We start from the raw sequence: 20,591 nt of genomic DNA, 5'->3' as shown, positions 1-20,591 counted from the left end.
TCACAGGGTATCTTTTCTATTTCAATTGAAGAAAAGTCTTTATTATCTGTAATTAGCAGAGGGCCTAAAACAACTGCCACAGAGCTTGGGCCAGAGAAGGAACACAATGCAAAGGAGGCACAGCCCATAGCTTTTAGAAGTACTTCACGGGATCCAATTAAATGCTGTGCGGTGGAGCATTTCTATGTAGAATGAGGCCTCCACAGAGCTTCCCGCTGTAAAATATTTTAGAAAAGACTCTAAAACAGTACAAAATCCGCCCCTGGTCCCGCGGGGAGCGCCCCCGCCGTCGGCCAGCAGGTGGCGCCAGAGCACAGGCGGCCAGGAGCCTTGGGCCCCGGCAGGGAGCAGCGCGGGCAGGGCGCTGGGGGGGCTCCTCCGGCTGGCCCTGCTGCCAGGTAACACGCTTATCATTACAACACAGCAGGCTCTATACGATTATAGGAGGCTCTATATGATTACACAGATAGCACGTCCTCTCTCTGCTCCAGAAGAACACCCGAGTTTCACTCACCCACTGCTACCACCATCACGATAGCCAAGAGCAAATCCTGCTCCTCACAGTGCCCATAGCTGGGGTTTCCTGAGGGGTAAGAGCTTGTGCTGTCTGGCCGACCGAGTATTTGAAGGCTGAGCTCTGGCCTTCTGCTGTGGGCAATTAGCACTAATTAAGCAATAATTAAAATTACCCTGTGACATCCTTTACAGAAGGTCCCAGCTGGGTTAATTGTTGGCGCTACTCGGGCCGTTTTAATCAGCTGTTGTTCTGTGTGCGGTTCTGAGGGCACAAGTGTTGCCAACCCAGGACAAAAAGTTAAAATGCAAGGACAAGGACGCAGCAGTGTAACCACAAGTAAGGGACTTTATCACAGGTCTGGCCTCAGCCCTCCACCAACCCGGAGTCGACGGGTGCCACAGCGGTGTGATGCTTGTAGAGGTCCCCTGCTAACATGGGGGGATCCAGTGGGCTGCTGAGGGCACCCTTCATCGTATATGGGTTTAGTGAAGAGGGGCAGGTTTAAGTTCTCTGTCAGTCTCCCATGTAGATTCCCATGGTGTGGCAGAACCAGGCTGGTAACCTGTAAGCCCTCCTTAGTTGGCTCGGTAGGTGAAGCCAAGGCTCTGTACCCCTGCTGTCACCAGGGCAGGGAAGCTTACCTGTGAGCCCTGCAAGGGAAGTACAGGATGCCTCCCCAAGTTCAGGGGTCGTGTTATCTCCCCTAAACCAATCAACTGATTCAAACAGAAGCAGCATAAATTTTAGCCCAATTGCCTGCTATCCCAAACAGGGAAGGTCAGTTATCCAAACCCTGTTGAGGCAGGCTGTAGGATCATTGGGGAAGCCTGTTTTTGTTCATGTACCATTCACTACATCAGACTTGCTGAACTGGAAACAGTCAGCTGGGCCTTCTAGGGATAATCCGCAGGGGATGCACCAATTATTTGCAAGTATCATGATAACCCATAATCCCAACTGGGCAGACATGTGAGCTTTATTAAACACCGTTATGACTGCAGGGGAAAGGAGAATGGTTCTGGAAAAAGCTCAGGCAGAGGCAAGGCAGAGGTTCCCCTGGGAGGAGGTAGAAGCATTGGTACCGATTAAGAGAGACCCTGAGGGGGACCCAAATACTGGCAGAGGCTGAGGGTTGGTAAAGCAGTACCAGTAAGTAATCCTTTCTGGGATTCAACATGAAGCATCAAAAATGAAAAATGCCTCTAAACTGTATGAGGTCTGCCAGAACCCAGATGAGAGCACACCTGCTTTTTTCAAACGCCTCTGTGAAATGGTGAGAAAATGGATGGATCTGGACCCAGATGATAAGGCCAATGAGAGAACGTTTAACATGCAGTTTATCATGTGATCTGCTCCAGACATTAGGGAAAAAATGTGGAAGGTAGATTGGGCTGGGGGAATGTCAGTCTCTCAGCTAATTGAAATTGCACACAAAGTTTATAATGATTGCAAGGTGCAAAAAGAGAAAGAAAAAATTAAGCTGTAGGCATTACTTTTGGCAGCAGCTATTGTAGAAGGGAAAGGAACTCAGGGGAGAGGCAGAGGTGGATATAGAAGATGATTTTGAGAAGGTTGAGGACGTGGACAAAGGAGGGGGGGCAGGAAGGAATAAACCCATAGGCTCTAACCAGCGTGCCTGGTGCAGGGAAGAGGGGCACTGGAAAAATGAGTGTGTGCTGGAAAAGAAAAAGGAGCTGAACAGAGGCAGTGAGGAGCATCATTTGATTATGTTGGAAGATTTGGAGTCAGAATGACGGGAACCAAGGGGTGAAATTCCAGTAAATAATAAAATAAAGGGAACCAGATGCCCTGGTTCCTTTTAAGTTTGGGGGAGACACCATCAATTTCCTTTTAGACAGTGGTACAACTAATTCTGTAGTGACAAACTGTAAAAGACCGCTCCTGCAGCTGATGGACTGTAAAACTGGGGGAAGAATGTTGATACACCAGTTTTATGCGCTCTCCCTTTGCTGGGAAGGGACTTACTGTGAAAATTAAATCCCTAGTGAGTTTTGTCACAGACAAGGTAAAAGTTAAGGTTCTAACTGAAAACTCTCGGAAAGCCCAAATTTACCTTCTGGTTAGAGCCAGGAGGGCACCAGCAGGTACCTGAAGAGGTTTTAAACACAATAACTCTGTTCATTTGGACAGGAAAGCAACATGAGAAAGCAAAAAATGCATCCCCAGTCCAGACTGAGATAAAGATTAGAGCAATGCCTGTATGGGTACCCCAATATCACGTCAGTTTTGCAGCAAGAGGATTAGAGCTATTGGCAGACAAGTTTCTATGGTATGGATTAATTTGAGAAGGCCAGTCCAGCTTTATTACCCCAATACACCAGTAAAGAAACTAAACAGCATAGAGTATAGGTCTGTGCAGGACCTGAGAGCCATACATAATGAAAGACATACACAGTGGGATCTAACCCCCACACTCTCCAGATGACAACATATGAGGAAGATATAGATATATAGATATTTATTTTTTTTCAGCATGGGATCTTAGACACCTTCTGTATACCATTATACCACGGATATACAGGAATGATTACTGGTTCCATTGGATGCCCCTGTGCATCCATTCCAACCTGAACACTGGGTAAAAAAACAAAGGTGGAAAGACAAACCTTTACAGGAAGAGTGGGAAGGACCATAAATCATCCTGCTTCACACTCATGTGGCAGTTAAAGGGAAAGGAGTTGTTTCGATCTGTCAGACTAGTCAAAGAGAAAATTGAACAGCTCCATAAATTGGCTTAAGAGGTCAAGCAGAATAGCGGAACTGACTTCTCACGGTTGACCTCACGGTCACCTAATTCTGAGTGGCTGAAACAGTTGTTTGTGGTATTTGTATTTTTGCTTATTATGATTGTGTGCTGCCTTAAGATACGATGTTTACTTGAGTGCCTGGGATTTTGGAAAAAATACATGTTAGCGACCCCAACATATCATGACAATGAGAAGCAGTAATATGGAATATTTCCTTAACCTAAATATGGAGAAAGGTGAGAACTGTAGAACTTCTCAGCAAGGTCCATAACCTCACAGGGGGAGCCCAGGTCGGAGAGTTACCATGCTAGGACAACACAGAAGTGTGTAACCACAAACATGTGCTAAGTCAGCACAAAAAAAAAGAGGTAAGGATGCTCTGGAGTATCTTCTGCTTCATCAGCATGATAAAGCACACGCCCCTGAGTGGAGATCTGACACGATAATTAGGGACTGACTGCCTTAGGTTAATGAGCTAGCACCTATCTCATACGTGTGTGTCTCTGCACATGCACTGCTGAGCAAGTGATATAGCCAACAGCAGCCAGTGAGTGATCCTACACCTGCCTGTACCTGCTTTTTGGGCTGGCTGAAGGGCCTGGCACTCAGCTCTGGGTGTGCTTGCTTTCCAAATTACTGCCTGGTACCCGATGCTGTGCAGACTTGAAACAAAGGGTAACTGGCAAACCTCAGCTCCGTGTGCTTGTTGCAGTGCACCGGGCGTGAGCCCAGCCCTTGCTGAGGGACGACCTGAGCAGAGAGCACCCCTACACGGGGACTGAGGTGAGGTGGGGTGAGGTGAGGTGAGGGGGCTGCCCGGGGCAGGGGAGGCCATCCTGGGCCGTGGCCTGGTCTCTGGAAGCTCCTTTGCAGATCACACGGCTCTGGACAAGGAAGCACAGTGAGGAAATGGCTGGGAGTCTTTCGCGTGGCAGCCGACAGAACAATGAGATCTGAGCACTGCCAAAATCTGTGGCCAAGCTGGTGGACGGCTCTTACAAGGAGTTTTACCTCAGTCAGGGCATGGATGGAAAGTTCTAGGTCAATCCCTGAGCCTGCTGGGGGGCACTCCTTGGTAGTTACAAAATCAATGCAATTTAAGATTAAATTTTCAAAACTGTCCCTTTTTCTGGTCACCCTCTTGCAGGCACTGAGACCTGTTCTCAGAGATACCCAACCCTTGAATTTCCCTGCACCTCTGAAACCGAGCCAAGAACGTTTTGCCCAGAGGTGGAGGCACACAAAATTAGGTTTGCTTCTTAAGACACTTGTTGGCTGTGTTTGAAAGCCATCTTATCCTTTATCAATTTCACCATCGCCGCCCTGTCCTTCTAGAATTTTCTGGAAATCTTTAACTGCATCATAAAAATGATACCTATCAGAAAAGCCACCGCTCCACCCATCCCTTCCACGCTGTTTCTTCCTGGAGGCTGTGCTGCCTGGCAATGGCTGTACGCAAGTGGATGGGTGGGTATCAGGCAGGTGCCTCCAGACTGCGTGGGGAAGTGTGAGTAACACTTGCTGCTTTGGAGATGGAGAGAGGGGCAGGCTGGGACCTGCAGGGCAGCGGGTGAAGCCCTGGTGAAACGATACCGTGCGAAGGACTGTGGAATTCGTTCCTTATGCATGGATGGTTTCCCTCTATGACCAAGATGAAAAGTTTGAGATTTTGTCCATGTGTTTCTACGCATGACAGAGGAGAGGGCAGCGCGCATGTTTCCTCTGTGTGCAATACCCCGTGGTGGCACAGCCCGGGTTCCCCAGCAGCACTCCCTGCAAACCCCTCCCAAATCACAGCGCTACCAGGCACTGCTCGCTGTGGCAGCACATAAACAGAGGCTAGTGCTTTGGCTCGCTCCCAGCCCCTTGGGGGTGGTACAGCAGCGCTTTCCTTGCCAGTTGGTGGGGTAAGCCCCAGGACTGACCCCGGGAACTCGGGTAACAGCATAAAAGCAGGGTTGTCCCCTCCTCCACAGCCACTGGCACTATCACAGCCTATCATTTGTCTTCCAGAGAGATCAGTGCTTTTCTGCTCTTTCTGTGGATCACCATGGGAACCGGCAGGAGCAGAGCCATGCCAGGGAGGCTCAGCAACTGCTGCTGTCAGAGCACTTTGTCTGGGGATCTCGCCTGCGGAGAGACGGAGCCTTCTCCGGGGCTGCTCACCTGCAGGTGACCCTTCCTGGGAGAGGCAGGCGGAGGGACCTCGGTGGGGGCTCTTGGCATGTCCACCTCCCACACGGGAGCGAAATAATTCCTCCCTTTATGCAACGCCTTGACAGGCCTGAAAGATCCCAGAGCAGAGATCACAACCATCTGGGAGCTGTGTGCCTGGCTCCGGTGTGAGACCAGGAAAGGAGCCAAAAACTTCTCCGGCTAGAGTAGCCTCCCTCCCTCCCGCACCCCCTGTCGGACAGCCCGCCCGCTGCTTCCAGCAGCAGGGGTCAGTAAGTCAGAGTCCTGCGGTGGGGAACCTCGTTCCTCTGTACCCCATCCTGACATCGGGCAGCTGTAGGGCCTCACTTCAGTGCAAGACCGGGAAGGCAGCCAAAGCCCTTCCCACAGACCAGCCCCATCTTTACGGGTGTCTTCTCTGCCCCACTCCCAGCCAGCGATCTGCCAGTTGTGGAGAGGGGACCCCGTCGTGTTCTGTGCAGCCCCTCCTGCTCTGCCCACAGAGCCGCCCCAGCTGCCTGGGGCTGAGATCTCAGGTCAGCACCCAAAGTCCCAGCTGGGACTCACTTTCCTCTTTCCTGAAATAATTGATTTAACAATTCTGAAATGGACTTTCCTGCCAGCTCTGCCACGGGGGTATGGGGACAAGGATACCCCTTCTCCTGGCCTACCCAAACCCTTCGCATCCAACAACTCTTTCCACAGCTCTAGGGGAGTTCAGATGTGAGTTCACTCCCTGCGATCCCATCTGGTCTGAATCTGTTTGCTGAGAAGCTGTCTGCAGTGACGGGTTGATGCAGAGCTCTGACAGCAGTAAGGGAAGTCTATGCAGCACACCCTATTGCCTCCTCAGCGCTCAGTCCTAGTAAATGTGTCCCTCAGAGAGCTGATGTTTAAGAATTGGGCTGAGATCACCAGTTTGTCCACATAGCTGTCTCTGCTGCTGCTTGTCAGAGGGTAGCAGTTTTTTATTTCTTTTACTTGGTCTGAATTCAAACCGGTGATCTATAATCTGTACTCTGCTCCCCACATGGTTTGTGTCTTTCCTTAATGTAGGTTTTTGCACTGTGATTCTGGAACCATGCTGGCATTTCACAGGAAACACAAGGACACAAACTGACCACAGTCTGCTGCCTACTTTGCCTGTGCTGCACTCCTGGGATGGCAGACCTGCTGCTGCTTCAGGTAGGGGCGAGGGACACGGACTCCCCTTTGCAGCAGCAGAGCTGTGACCATCCCACACATCACTGAGGCTGCGGGAGTAGGAGGTCCAGCTCTCCAGGGCTCTCCTTGATTCATCCTAGCACCTTGTCCCAGCTCCATTCCCTGCCCTTTCTATACCTCCTTTTCCTTGGCAGGCCTCCCATCCTTGGGGCAGCAACATTCAGCCTTCCAAGTGCCGTTGAGCCAGCTCTGTTAGCACAGTCACAGCATCTGAGCCTGATACAGTTTTCCTGTGAGATACATCATGTAAGGCATCACCTGCACAGCATTGACCTCTGTAGTCTTGGACTCAGAAAAAGATTCAAAGAGCGCTGTGGTATGTGAGAACCTTACGGGCTGCATACCAGCCAATACCAGACACAAAAGACCACACAAAACAAACACGCTTGCAAGGACTGCCTTCCTCCTCCTCAGCCTGAAGACTCCCACGTGCTGTCCTCCTTTCTTCTCCCACCTGCAACAGCAATTTGACATGGACACGCAGGCATGCTGACGACAACCCCAAATTTACTTTTTAAACTCCATTCATCTAATCTGTGATCTAGATAAAACTACAAGGACAAAAGCACAAGGAAACATTAATTATTGTGAAAGATGTTAAATCTGTGTATTTTATAGAAGAGAAAGGCCTTTTTTTCTTTTCTCCACAGGCTACTTAAGTGATAGTTGATGTCTCAATCTAACAGAAAAAGACGTAATGAAATCTGATACTTGGAGGCTGAAATGGGAGAAACGCAGAGATGAAACAAGGCATTAGCTATTAAATCTGAGACTAACACTGGAGTTACCCCGGCATGACTCCTTGAGGATAATGGGAATTCTGCTTTGTTTTGCTCTCTGCCAGCCAGGACTGAGTATACAAAACATATGCTCTTGCTCAAGCAGGAGTTCTGGCTTGACTAGAACACACAAAGGTCTTTATGTCCCGTCTGTGAGGTGTGACGAGATGACCATCACACAACCTAACCCAGCTGATACAGTAGTGGAAGGCGATGGCTTCCTGGCCCTCCCACTGGGTCCTCCCACAAGCAACTGGTTAATGCAGTGAGGTGATCCACAGCTGCCAGTCTCTTATTCTCTGCTGCATGAGCTTGTCACTGCTGATTAGAAGAGAAGCAAAGCAGAGGTTTGCAGGTCTGTGTTGCATCTGTCAGCACACTGCAAGCCCACAAGAAACAGAGAAATGGAACTAGGCACAAAGGCCATTTCCAATTTCTTTAAGCCCCTAACCTGGGTGGAATTCAGAGAACTACTATCTGAAGCCTAAGTTCCCAATGGAGAGGGACAAGTCCCTCGGACAGATGTTTCACAGCACTGGCTTGGTTTTGTGCAAGTTTTCCTTGTGTAGGACTGAGCCTTCAGTGGGGCTCCCACATGGACTGGGTCTGGCTGGTGGCTTTGCCCCTTTGGTAAGTTTTCAGCAGCGCTGCATCAGGAACATAATGCTGTCTCCTGCCTGTGGGGCTATAACAACTTCACTTTCTAGAGACAATTTTTTCTGCTCTAATCTTCTGACAACTAGTTCTCTTGTGTCTTTTTGCCCTTCTATTTAGGTATCTCAGATAAGGTGCTCTTAACAAAGCAGTCCGTGCTTGTGTTGTGATAACGATAGCCTAACAGTGCCAAGCTAGTTCTCTTGGACTTCCCAGAGAGTTTGTTTTGTCAATAAGGTAGTTGCTGTTTATAGTAAATGTTATTTTATTTTTAGTTTTTAGTTTTGTTTTGTTTTGTTTTGTTTTTGATGGATGATTTGTCTGCAAATTTCGAAGACCTGACATAGAGTGCTAGAGCAGACATATTAAAGATAACTGCTGAGGGAACTCACTCGGGAACTGTGCGATACTGCTGTCTGCTCTTAGGACCTCCTCTCTCTGAAGTCAAAACAAATTTTCTATTTGCATTATGTAAAAGAAGGCACATATACAATTAACATTTGTCAATAATATTTTTTTTAAATTAATTAACAGAAGTGACAGCAGGTGAAAGGAGGCATAGCACTGTAGAATATTTGCATTAAAGAAATGGCAGCACACAGATCTGTGAGTGCTGATGTGGTTCTGGGACTCCAGGAGTTAAAGCGAGGTGTGTGCAGGCAGTTCTTGGGGAGGTACTTTGTGTAAAGTTCAGTGGCTGAGGAATGTCCTGGCAGTCAAGCTTCGATGCCTGGGAAAAACTCAAGGCTGGATTGACATTTCAGGCAGTGATACAATCCTGTTGGCTTCACTGGTGCAAATGAGAGAACTTGACCAGTGACTTTAAAGGAAGAATAAAAATACCTCCTAAAATTCAGATTAAGGAACACCGGTTGCATGTGTGGCTGAAAGAAATCAGGAACAGTATAGAGAAGATGAAGGGAATAACTCATTTCCCCATTTTGTCTTTGGTCAGCCTTAGTTCAGGAGGGGACTTTGTGAAGCTTGAAGCTACCTTTTGCCCTGTTGAAATACCTATAGGGAGCCACAAGTCACGTTGGTTCTGGTTATTTATTACAATTCTTTGATCACTGGGAGTAATAATTAATGCAGGCACACACAAAACTTGCAGATTATAGGCAACGGGAATCCCTTGTACTGAGAATTGATGGAGAAATCTCTCTGGGTGACACTGTGACAGCAGCCAGCACCACCTCTGCCTGTATTCCTGTCTGTCCCTGCTCAGCTGGCCAAATGGGATGTCTCCTTGCCAGATGCCTGTTTCTTTTCAGTTCTCTGCCTGTCTCCACTTGGCTCTCTGGCCATCTCTGTGTAGTGCTATCCTGCTCTCTGACAGAAGCAGCTCAGCAATGCATGCTTTGTCTTGTAGCTGGAAAGGAAAAGGCAGCTTCATTCAGCCAAAATCCCATGAAACTGGAAATGGATGAGAAATCTCAGGCAAAACAATCTTGAGGGAACTGCAAGGCCCGCTGAATCTTTGCAAATCTGACTGCTTATTTGGATAACAAGGCATCTCCTCTGAGAAGAGCTTCACAGAGAAAATTGTAAAGTACCTTCGGCAGAAGTCATGCACCTGATGATGGAATAAGTAACAAGATACTGAATCTGAATGAACTGAATCTGAATTTTGCATTGAAACATGCTGGTCTAAGGCACGAAGGACCAAACGCTGCCAGGGCTGAAGCCTTCGTTTAGCTGAGGTCTTCCCCACTCCCACCTGAGGCTCAGGCAGAGCAGGCAATGAGCTGCCTGCAGCAGAGGGCAGCAGCAGGCCTGTGCACTCCCACCACAGCCCGGCCTTCCTTGTTAGCCCTGTTGGCAGCTCAGGGTGAGAAACATGCAGTATGTATTCCCGTAAATCACTATGTATTCCTGTAAGTCAATATGTATTCCTGTAAATCAGTATGTATTCCTGTAAGGGAATGCTAAATATAAAGCAGCTCAGTAAGTGGTGGCCCTGTTACTGAATAAAGTATTTGATGTGCTGGCAGCTCGTTAGAAATGCCTGAAGGCTGGTGCGTTTCAGCCATATTGTGAGAGAGATGGCCCAAGTACATGGTGAGGAGAGTGTTTCTAGCTGGGAAACTCTTATGACACTAACTTGATTTCCACCTCTATCCCAGCACCAACCCGTGCCCTGGAGCTGCCTACGGCTCACCGAGGGGCTCTGGCTGGGCCCTGGGGTGCTCCGCCAGCCCACGGGGCTCTGCGGCAGGTGAAGGCAGGGTACTGCTGGGGGCCAGCTGCCAGCTCCCCACCTGGCTGCTCCTCTGAGTGCGGCCAAAAGCAGCTGGGGTGACCCTGGCTTGCTGCATCCCTGGGCTGGGGACGGCTTGGGAACAGCGGCTCCGAAACCACGGAGATGGCTGCAGTGGGGCGCCCAGCCCCGGGGACGATGCAGGTGGCTGCAGCCCCCAGGCGCCCGGCACAAGATGGCGGCCCCACGGCACCTGTCCCGCCTCAGGGGGCAGCCCCGGGGGCCGCCCCGCGCCGCTGCCCGCAGCCCGGCCCCACCGCAGCACCGCGGGCTGGGCGCGGAGGGCGGCCGCGGTCAAGGACGGGGAGCGGGCGCGGCTCCTCCCTCGCAGGGGGCGCCGCCCGCCCCACCTGCCCGGCCGCCGCTGCCGGGAGGGGATTAAGGGCCCGGGGCGGCTGATGTCAGTTCCTGCGCTCCCCGCGGGGCCGGCGCTCGCAGCCCGGGCGCTGGGCGGCAGCGGAGCGGCGAGGAGCACCTGCCCGCGGCCGGCCCGCGGTGAGCTCGGCGCCGGGGAACGGGACGGGACGGGATGGGGCGGGCAGCCCGGGGTGAAGGGGTCCGTCTGGAGAGCCGCCGCGTGCTCCGCGCATCCAAAGCCGCGAGCTGGGAGGGGGAAAGAAAAAAGCTCCGTGGCTGGACGGAGCCGGCGGCCCCGGGGCTGCAGAGCCGGGGGTGGGGGTCGCGAGGGGCAGGGGGCGTGGGGGGGGCTCGCGGCGCGGCTCCGGGTGCGGGCGGGGAGCGGCAGGTGCGGGGAGCAGCGCCCCGCTCCCGAGTGCCCCGCGCTGGGGTGGTGGGGGGGAATGAGGGAAAAAGTGACTGTCGGGTGTGGGGTTTACCCGCTGGGGGGTTTAACTTCAGCAGAACGGCACCTTGGGCACGCCGTTCACGTATCTCTTGGATACGGTGTCTGGAGCCGGAGCCGTCGCTGCTCATTGAAACCTACTCCTACAAGTCACAACCAGAAGCCTCACACCTACATTTAGTGCCTGGACCCCTCTCGGTTTTTGTTCCCCCACAACATAGCAGCTCCCGTTATCTTCACTGGAAGCTGTCTGCTGTAACGCTCAGAAAGTCAGGCTGCTCTTCAGGGCGTGTCTGGCTGCACTTATGAATCAGCTTGGGATGATCTCAGCTTTTCTGAGTTGTGGCTGCTTTTTGTTTCCCGTGTCCCTAACATACCGCACCTGAAAGTATTCTCAATTTCTCAAGTTTCTCAATTTCTTTGTATTCCAAAGGAAAACAAACAGACAGAAACCCACAACTGTTGAATCAGTTTGATATAACAATACAAATATTGTTTGTATAACTGTATAAAATACATAAAATTTAAATTATGTAAAAATATCCAAAACCTTAATCAATTAAGATGGTTAAGAATCATGGGGGCAGGAGGGCCCATGATGTTGTGAAGTGGCAAGTCCTAGAGATAACACCGAGAGCAAGGATTTAAAGTCAGTCTGTCAAATCAAAGTTGAGGTTGTAACTCATAAAGTATGGATGGCCCTGCTTACATGTATGTTTAGGATGTGAAGAGGGGAGGAACGATGCATTTAACAGAAACTAAGAATTCAGAGTAAGCTTGAAGGCAAGTTGCAATTCAGGGGGTGAAGGTGAATGTGAGATGTTAAACATTGCTTCAGGACGATACAGCATCTTTCTCTGAAAAGGTGCATTTTCTGCTACAGAGAACAAACTTTAAATCTAATCAGTGGCCTCTAGAAATGATTTGGTATGATGACACATTGGGAAATGATTAGCTTAAGTAGAGGAAATGGAGATTAATAGGAGAAGATAAGCAAAGAACTGACAAAAGATAATGTGACACCACTGTAATGGGGAGGGTCTGTTAGAAGGTATTTTACTAGAAGAGTCAAATTACTTGGGGGATTAGTAAAAGATGGGATAAACTCTAATGTCATATAGCAAAATCACCCATTAGAAGTAGTAACAAAATGTGCACAAAGCCTGGGAGACCACTGTTTAGAAACAGCAGGGGACAAGAAGATTGGAATATAGTAACTGACTACAGGATAACCATGGACTTGTTAAATTTTGCAGTGGATTGTACTTGATCTTGTGGAGGTCTGGCACAGACCTGTACTTAATTAATCTGTTCCAGGATCACTGTAGTGGGCCCCCATATGTTCCCATGTCTGGCACTTGGAAGGCAAGGCCAGCTCAGATTCCTTTGCTCTAGTAGGGTTGGCTTGTCTGCAAACATCGACCACCAGTGCAGTGTGGCTGTAAAAAAGGCAAAGGCAATCAGGTGTGATATTCCCTAGGAGAGTGAAAAGTACCAATACATAAGGCTTGGAGACTGCATGCTGCCTTCCAGCTGTGGCTGTGGTCACCTGTGTCTCTAAGGGGAGTGAGAAAGACAAAATGCAGCTTTCATATTGTGTGTGCTAAAGTGGGAACAGGTGCAGGGGGAGAGGGGCAAGGTTTTCTTCAGAGCCTAGAAGAGCTCCTTATCTCTAGTCTTGCAAAATGGGGTCTCTAAGGTGAAGCTTTTGGTATCTATAAATACACCACAGGGTAAACATGGGGGAAACTAGTTAAGCTGAAGGGCAATATTTTGCAAGAATGAACAGATGCAGGCTGGTTCTGATTATAGTTATGCTGGTAATTAGAAGGCGGCTCATCAGAGAGATGAGGTTCTAGAACAACAGGAAGAGTGGGAGCAAAATGGCTGCATTCATTTACCAAAGGGATTATATGATGCCGTTGCCAGCAGTGGAAGGGAACGAGGCTTACTGATTTGATCTATCCCAGTCTCGGACTTCTCAGAACTGGGTACTTTAGTTTCCTCAAGTGATGGACTGTCTGAGGAAGTTACTCTTGCTCTGGCATGAGCTGTGTGGTAAATCAGGTTCATTGACTGTATGTTCTCTTTGGACTTAAACTCTGTGAATAAAGACTAAAATCTCCCTATGTCTGTATGAAAGAAAAGAATTTTGAGAGCTGAAGTGTCATATCCAGAACGCCTAGTGTTGTAGCATCCTTTCACAGCTAGTGCTCTTTTGGCTTGAGAATGGGTGATATCACTACCTGAGACGGAAACCCTGTGTAGTGTGCCTAAGATAGCCTGGTTAAATGCTGGCAAGGAACTAGGGCTAGAGATTACATTGATGTGCTGGACTGTGGAGAAGGCTGGCTTGTGTTTCTGTAAAGCTGTAGATGTGCTGGTTGGAGAATGCTGGTCTTCCTTCCTGTCACAGAGCTCTTCCAGCAATGCAGTACTGACTAAGTCTGCTTTCTCTTTGTTTTAAGCCCCTCTTGCGAGCTAGAACAGTTTCACAAATCATTGGCAAGGCAGGCAACTGGCTGCCTGAAAACTTTCTATTACTGAACAAAGCAACCTGTATACAAAATAACTCATTGCTGATGTTTGTAGCTAAGGGGTATAATATGTCTCCCTTCATTCAGCTACATGCTTGCTGTTTGGAGTTAAGTGGCCTGCTGTATTATGTAAACTTATGCTATTATGTATACTTAGGGTAACCTGAAGCTCAGCTCTTTTACCTGCAAAATATGAGCCAGGTGTTGTGGGGTGCACACCACCAGAGGGACATCTAAAGCTTTCTCACCCTGCAGAGGGAGAGGTGCAGGCGGTGAGGCGGAGTGACTTCACTGTTGTCTCCCAAGTCTTGGCCTGTTACTTTGGCCCCAGTTCAGGAAAGTGTTTGCCTGTGAGCATGTGTGAAGTCCTGAAGTATGGATTTCGGTGTTGTGATGAAGCTGATGAACTAATGACTGTTTTGGCTTCGCAAATGTTTGTTATTGTAGGGTTGTACAGCTGGCTGCGGGAATGCACACGTTCAGTTGGTGTTTGTAATCTGAGCACTCACCAACTCCTGAATTTGGTTAAGGACACATTATGTGCATCCTGCATGTCTTTTAAAATGTGTCTGAAGCTTCTAAACAGTTACTGAGTAAGAAAATAGGAACAACTCCAAAAGCTGTAGCTTCTTCCAGTTTGTGGAGTTACATATCACTTTCTACAAGGACTTGAGTAGAACTGCATGTTTGGTCTTCAGACCTAGCTTGTTCCCAGCTGGGATCTCTGCATGTTTTAATAGAGTGATACGATGGAGGATGACAGACTCTGGAAGAGCATCTAGTGGCTGGGGGCACTGGGCTTAACTGAAATGTTCAAGCTAGCTGCAGTAAAAATGAACCCCAGAGCATGGAGATTGTTTCCTCATTTCAGCTTACCTAATTGTAACACAACACAAGAAGAGCTAGAAAGCAAAGTGCACTGCATGTGTATGTTTTAGTCTGTTTGAAGACAGCCAGCTGATGCTTGTAGTCATGCGAGTCTTCTCTCTGTGGCACAGGTGGAGCAGGTCTGGTGAAGGTGGAGCTGGATGTATGAGCGTTAGTTCATAGTTCTCAGATTTTCCCGCTGGCAGAATTGTTCTAGAAATGTCCTTAGCGGAAAGGAGCATGAAAGGTCTGTAAACTTAGGGGGGGAAAAAACAGCTTCCGGGTTTTCCATTGTGGTTAATTTTATAAGACTTGCCCTAGCTCAACCCAATAGGTCCTTTCCATCTCGTATTTCTGGAATTCAGCGTTAAATGTGTTCCTGGAGAGTGAACTGGGAATGTGTCAGCATGTAGAGGGATAATCTTAGTTGGATGTGTCCTGAGTAACTGTCCAGTGCTTCCAATGCAAAAGGCTTTCTCTATTCAACTCTGTGCAGTGCTTGAGTACCTCTGAGATGGAGCTGATTGAGATGGAGAGGCTGTTATTGTGAAGGATGCTCGGCCCACTGTGGTTTGCCCTCTTCAGTTAGTTTGTCACCTCTTAATGAAAGACAACTTCTGACCAAGACAGTGGTAGGATTAGTCAAGAAACAAATCTGTTCTCTCTTGCCCCTTTCCCCCCTCTCCCTTAAGTTGCTTTTGCACAGCAGCAGATTTTTCTAGATATGCATCAGCAGACTGCCAGACAACTCCGTTGGAAAGGATTTGGTGGTCCATACACCCAAACTAGAGAAGACTTTGCCACTATGTAAAAACCACTTGTGTTGGAAAGGTTTTACTTTAAACCAGAGTCTGTATTAGAAGAAGAAAGGTACAACTTTCTTGAGGTTCTGGTCACATAACTGTTTCTTCTGAATTTATTTATCTCTGTGTATAGGTCCTATTGTAGAAACCTCATCCAGAAATGGTGCAGAAGAGTTCTGCTGGGACTTGGGGCTGTTCAAAGTTGGAAAGGGCTATTGAGCAATGTGACAAAACCAGGGGGCGGGCTGGCTGGCTAGGAAAGCACAGATCCTCCTGCCACCAAGGGGGTGCAGAGAGGGCTGTATCTTAAAAGATGCAGAGTTCCTCTAGTCCTTCCTGAGACCTTCTGTCCTGCTCCACCGCCAATGCTGAGTAGCATGTGCATTGCCTTGTGTTTCCCTGAGAGCAGGACTTGGAGCTAACAGGAGGAGAGCTGGCTGGGTTTTCAGATGGGAAGAAGAATTCTTGAGGGAAACCACAAATCAGATGCAGCGTGCTGTGGGTTAACTGTATCAAGTAGTGAGGGATTTGGAACAAATGAACTGTTACCTCATATATTGCATCTTCTCCCAGTCAGCGTGAGATAAGACACCGATGTCTCAAATTTGTAATGAATGTGGGACCTGAGCCATGCCTAAAGTTTTAGTGACTTGAAAGTTTGCAGCCATAGTGGTATGGTATAAAGGAGGCAGGAATGAAAATCCTTCTGGTGCAGGTATATAGGTAGAGGCTGAGCAGGCCTGTAAGGATGGCAAGATGGCTCTTTGTGGAACACACAGTGTGATGCATTAGTAAATTATTTACTCACTTTAAAGGTAAAAGTTTATTTGAATATTTATATGTTATCCATTAACTGTTGGCTTATGTATGTTTAAATGCTCGCATATGCTCATCTGTAACATCACTGGCTTTAATGTAGTGCCAACGTTAATTTATAATTGTTATTGTGAGGCAAAAACTTAGAATCAGCTCACAACAGGAAACTAATGGAGTGCTCCCCACAATGCAGTGGCTGTAGGACATGCTGTAGCTGCATGGTAGTGTTGCTGCTCTTTCAGGTTCTAGATGCAAGTCCTCTCCCAAATGCAGCTGTACCTGTGAAAGGTATCGCTGTTGCCTGGGGCTCATCTCTGCTCGTCAGCTAGAAGCCATCATTCTCCCAATCTGCTGGGAGAACGATGTGGGCAAGTACTCCTGAACTCACTGCCATAATCACCCCTGTGCTGGCCATTAGCAAGGTCAGCTCACCTGCCTGACTTGTCCAGTGCAAATCAGGAAGCTGTCGTATGATCCATTTATCTGCTACTGCAGGGAGAAGAGCCTCTTCTGGCAGAGGGAAATGTCTGTAACTTGGATTAGTACCTCTAGATGATCTTTAAGGTTCCTTCCAACCCCAACCATTCTGTGATTCTGCTTGCAGAACAAATGGGCTCTCTTACTGGTCCTGTTGACTTGACTGAGGGAGACTAGGCCCAAGGGATGAAGAGTTTGCCAGTCTAAAAAAATATATTTATTTTCCCCTCCTTCTCTTCTCTAGGTCTTCTAGAGCACCTCAGGAGACATCCCAAGTGGATAGCTGAACAATGGCTGAACTTGCAGTGGAGAATGGCAGCTGCACGGACTGGCAAAAGCGATGCGTCGCGTTGGAGTCTCAGCTCTTCAAATTCCGCTTGCAGGCAAGCAAGATCCGAGAACTGTTAGCTGAGAAGGTGAGGCAGTGATGGCTTCTACTTTGTACTGAGTTACAACATGAAGGCAAAAATACCTAAATGCTGAACCATTGAGTAAAACTGTACCTGTAGTGGGGATCTCTTTCCCATTTACAGTAGGTCATTTCAGTCTGCTCATCACTTAAGACACCAGGATATTCCTGCCACAGTTTTGTAAAGTGATGTTAGTGAAAGTAAGAATTTGGCATTGTTCTCTGGAAAATTACCAGGTATTCTGACTGTACTGAAAACGCTGTACCAGCAAGTTTCTAGAACTCAAGAGAATGAGGCAGCTACAGAGCAAAGATGGGTATTTTTTATAAGAATGGTGGGATTTGCCCTCCCATAAGCTGTCCTGTTGCCAGACCAGTTATGGTATAATGTTACAAGACTGGACAGTGGTATGTATACTGTTAAAACAGCAGGATAAGATTGCATATCCAGTCAAAATATTCTGAAATATTCTGGGGATGCTGAAGAGCAGGACTGGGGTGCTCTGAGATCTGGATGTCAGAAATCTGCATGGCATCCCTCTGGTTTTAGAGGCATCTCCTACCAATCTCACTTTCAAGTGCATTAGATAAACTCACCTGCAGTGAGTTTAGGAGAGAGGATTGGCAAAAACCAAGGAGAGAGGATTGGCAAAAACCTGAGGTTTTGGTGTATGCTTTTGTGGTTGTTTGTTGTTGTTGTTTTTGTTTTAACTTCCATCATAGCGTATAGATTTTCTTTACACAATCTTTTGATTTGAACTCAAGCTTTTTCACTAAGCTCTAATTTGCACATAATCCAAGCTTGTAGTTTGTCATGGAGTTCTTTGTTTCAAAACGTGACTTACAATATCACAGTCCACTTTAAAATTGTTCAGCCATTCAATTACTATTGGAAAGTGAGAACAGTTTCTTTCAGTCACAATTTGCTGATGAGTTGAAATCTTTGTGATTGACTGCAGCTTACTGCGAACACTAAGTTTTACTTGATGATAGATGTGTTCTAACTCTTACTCCACTTTGGGTTATGCAACTTTCATGTGCATGTGCCTGTGTGTTTTTTTTTTTTTTGGATGTTTTTAAATGAGTTTCTTCAGAGTGGAGCAGTTCTGATCCTTGCTTTCGATCTAATTACACGTTGACTAATGCTTTATGCTGTACGGGAGACATTTATTCCATCTCTCATTGTTTTAAGAAATGCTGCAATTCTAGCACCCTGATCATCTTTCTAGTGTAGCTCTGGAGGTGGACATCATGACTATTTTTAATATTCTCCAAGAACAGCAACATCTAAAGTCAGTTTAGATAAAGTAGGGTAAAAATCATTGCACAGCTGTGGTACAGGTCTGGTAAGGACAACTGTGATGTGCAGCACTCCACAGACTCCGTAATGCAGGAGATGTAGCTGTGTGCTTTAACTCTGCTCTGAGAAACTTCCTTGCTATCACCCTTCTTTTTGGAGAACAGACTTGCCAGGCCTCTGTTGGAATATCTCTTCAGGGGAGTCTGTGGGCCACAACAGAATAAAATTGTCATCAGCTTTAGGGGGGTCCTTGAGGAGAGGCCCTACTGCAATTAATCCAGCCTTTCAGGCAAAGCGATGTTCCTTTTGTTAAGATTAAGGAGCAGCTTGGTTCAGTGATCAGGTTACTCTGTAACTACTTGTACAGCTCCCTGTTAGGCTTACTTGGAGGGTCAAAGAGCTAGCAGGCTTGCAGTTCCCTACTCTGAATGTCATACGGGAAGGGAAAAGCACTCCTGGGAATGTGGACCGGCTCCGGTGTCCTCTCCTGACGCAGGTGGACTCTAGGCCCTAGAGCAGGTGCTCAGCATGTGATGCTCATGCTTTATGTGGCTGGTGGCCAGCTTTCTGTGCCCCTTGTTCCTGAGTGCTCTGCAGTGATTTCCTCAGACACCCTCCTCTCCCCTTCTGTTGCCACAGGGTGCTCAGCAGTCACAGCACTGGGCTCCTGTCTGCTCTGCATCCCGCTACTTGGACAAGTGGGGATGCAGAATCAAGGAAAATGCATGCTCAGTGTAGTGATGCCAGCTCTAGGGATTTCTGTCATGTTTTATAGCAACTCTGATTCTATTTTTACTTCCATCAGTGGGAATGAAGAGATTCAGACATCTTAGAAATATTGTGTTTCTAGAAGGGTTTTGAGGGAAGGAGGAGAAAATCTTAAAAAAAAAAAAAAAAAAAAAAAAAAAAAAAAGAGAGAGAGGGGCACAGTTCGAAGCTGGGTTGCCAACCTGTGGTACCCCTGAGATCCCCTGATATGGTTTACGGCAACAGAAACTTAAAAATATATCTAACGGTTTTACCAGATGAAAGCAAAGAATGGTGTTAGCAACAGTGTGATACTTGCTCACTAGCCAGTTTATCCAAGGGTTCTGGAAGCCGTGGATAGAAAGCTTGGCAACCTGTTCCCCAAATTTTAAATCAGTCTAACTAATTTCATGATTTCAAGGCAGACTTTACTATTTTAACTCAAAAAAAAAAAAAAAAAAAGGCAAACAAAAAAGCCCACTCATGTCTGACATTGGTAGTACAATGCACGCTAACACTTTAAATACTTGAGATTTTGAAAATCCGCTTAGACCGACTAATCTGGATCGCTGCTCAGAACAGGAGCAATGCAAACCTAGGTGGCTGAACTGCCAGCGCCCCAGTTGGCATGGTGCTGGCACAGTGTTGGCACGGCACAACTGGCCACGCGTGCAGCCTGGCCTGACTGCACGGTAGTGCTGCACGGGCTGGCATGGTGGAGGGCCCCAACCTGGGGCCCCTGCGGGGCACAAGGCTCCGTGCAGACCTCAGCAGGGGCCTGGTGTCCCTGGACACGGGGTTATTTCACTCTGAGGCCCCATAGCAGGCTGTTGCCTTGGCAGCGAGGCGACCTGGCCGCAAGTGAGCGCTTGAAGAGAACAAGAGGAAAATGAGGCTGAGACATGCCTGAACCTTTTTTTCCCCTTGGTTTTATTTCATGTGTTCTGAGCGGTCAGGAGAGGGAAAGCTTTCTGAATGGCTGATAGGAGGATCTTTTGCTGCTTTTAGAAGGGCTATCTGGGTAACTTTTAACCTGTTTGTCTTAATTCAATAAAAATGAACACTTGGAAAAAGCCTCTTTTGTCTCATGCAAGCATGTCTATACAACTGGGCCTGTTTCTCTCTATTCAAGCTGTCTGGGCTAATGTTTGGAAGAAGAGTTGCTTGAATTCATCTGTGCCACTGATTTTTTTGCGTGACCTGGGTCAAATTTCTAAGTAGCATTTGTCAAGCTATAAAGCCTTTTGAATGAAAGGACCCATGTAAATGCCAAGTATTATTATTAATTCATTGAGGGATTTGAAAGAGCCTTACAAGCATGGATGTATTAAAACTGAATGTACTCCAGTGAGACAGCTGACACCATGGATGGGTGAAGCAATCACTCTGTGCATATGAGAAATGCAGTGGTTATTTAACAGTTCATACTAGGGTAACCCAACAATGTAGAACAGGAAGC

The 20,591-nt window shown here is 47.7% G+C and overlaps 1 protein-coding gene and 1 long non-coding RNA gene across 6 annotated transcripts in view; both read left to right on the top strand.

Moving 5' to 3' along the window:
- The first annotated feature begins 599 nt into the window (after positions 1 to 599).
- LOC311436910 lies at positions 600 to 10,107 on the top strand. 2 transcript variants are annotated; one of them, XR_014693166.1, is made up of 5 exons: positions 600 to 920; positions 5,299 to 5,457; positions 6,517 to 6,645; positions 6,819 to 8,093; positions 9,487 to 10,107. It is a non-coding gene; the product is annotated as an uncharacterized lncRNA (long non-coding RNA). The 2 variants fall into 2 exon arrangements; XR_014693165.1 differs by lacking the exon at positions 5,299 to 5,457.
- Positions 10,108 to 10,763: 656 nt separating this feature from the next.
- Positions 10,764 to 20,591, top strand: part of PLEKHH1 (pleckstrin homology, MyTH4 and FERM domain containing H1) — a 49,328-nt gene continuing 39,500 nt past the window's right edge. For 3 of the 4 annotated variants that reach the window (XM_084519464.1, XM_084519465.1, XM_084519462.1), the window contains exons 1-2: positions 10,781 to 10,869; positions 16,921 to 17,092. In XM_084519464.1, coding sequence (XP_084375590.1) covers positions 16,967 to 17,092 — 126 coding nt within the window. In that variant the 5' untranslated portion in view covers positions 10,781 to 10,869; positions 16,921 to 16,966. Of the gene's footprint in view, positions 10,870 to 16,920; positions 17,093 to 20,591 lie in introns of all 4 variants that reach the window. The other variant, XM_084519463.1, reaches the window with a different exon arrangement.

Source organism: Aythya ferina (genome assembly GCF_964211825.1).
Source record: "Aythya ferina genome assembly, chromosome: 5".
In the NCBI taxonomy this organism is placed as follows: domain Eukaryota; kingdom Metazoa; phylum Chordata; class Aves; order Anseriformes; family Anatidae; genus Aythya; species Aythya ferina.
Note: the sequence above shows the minus strand (reverse complement) of the source record. Positions and strands in the feature narration are given on the sequence as shown.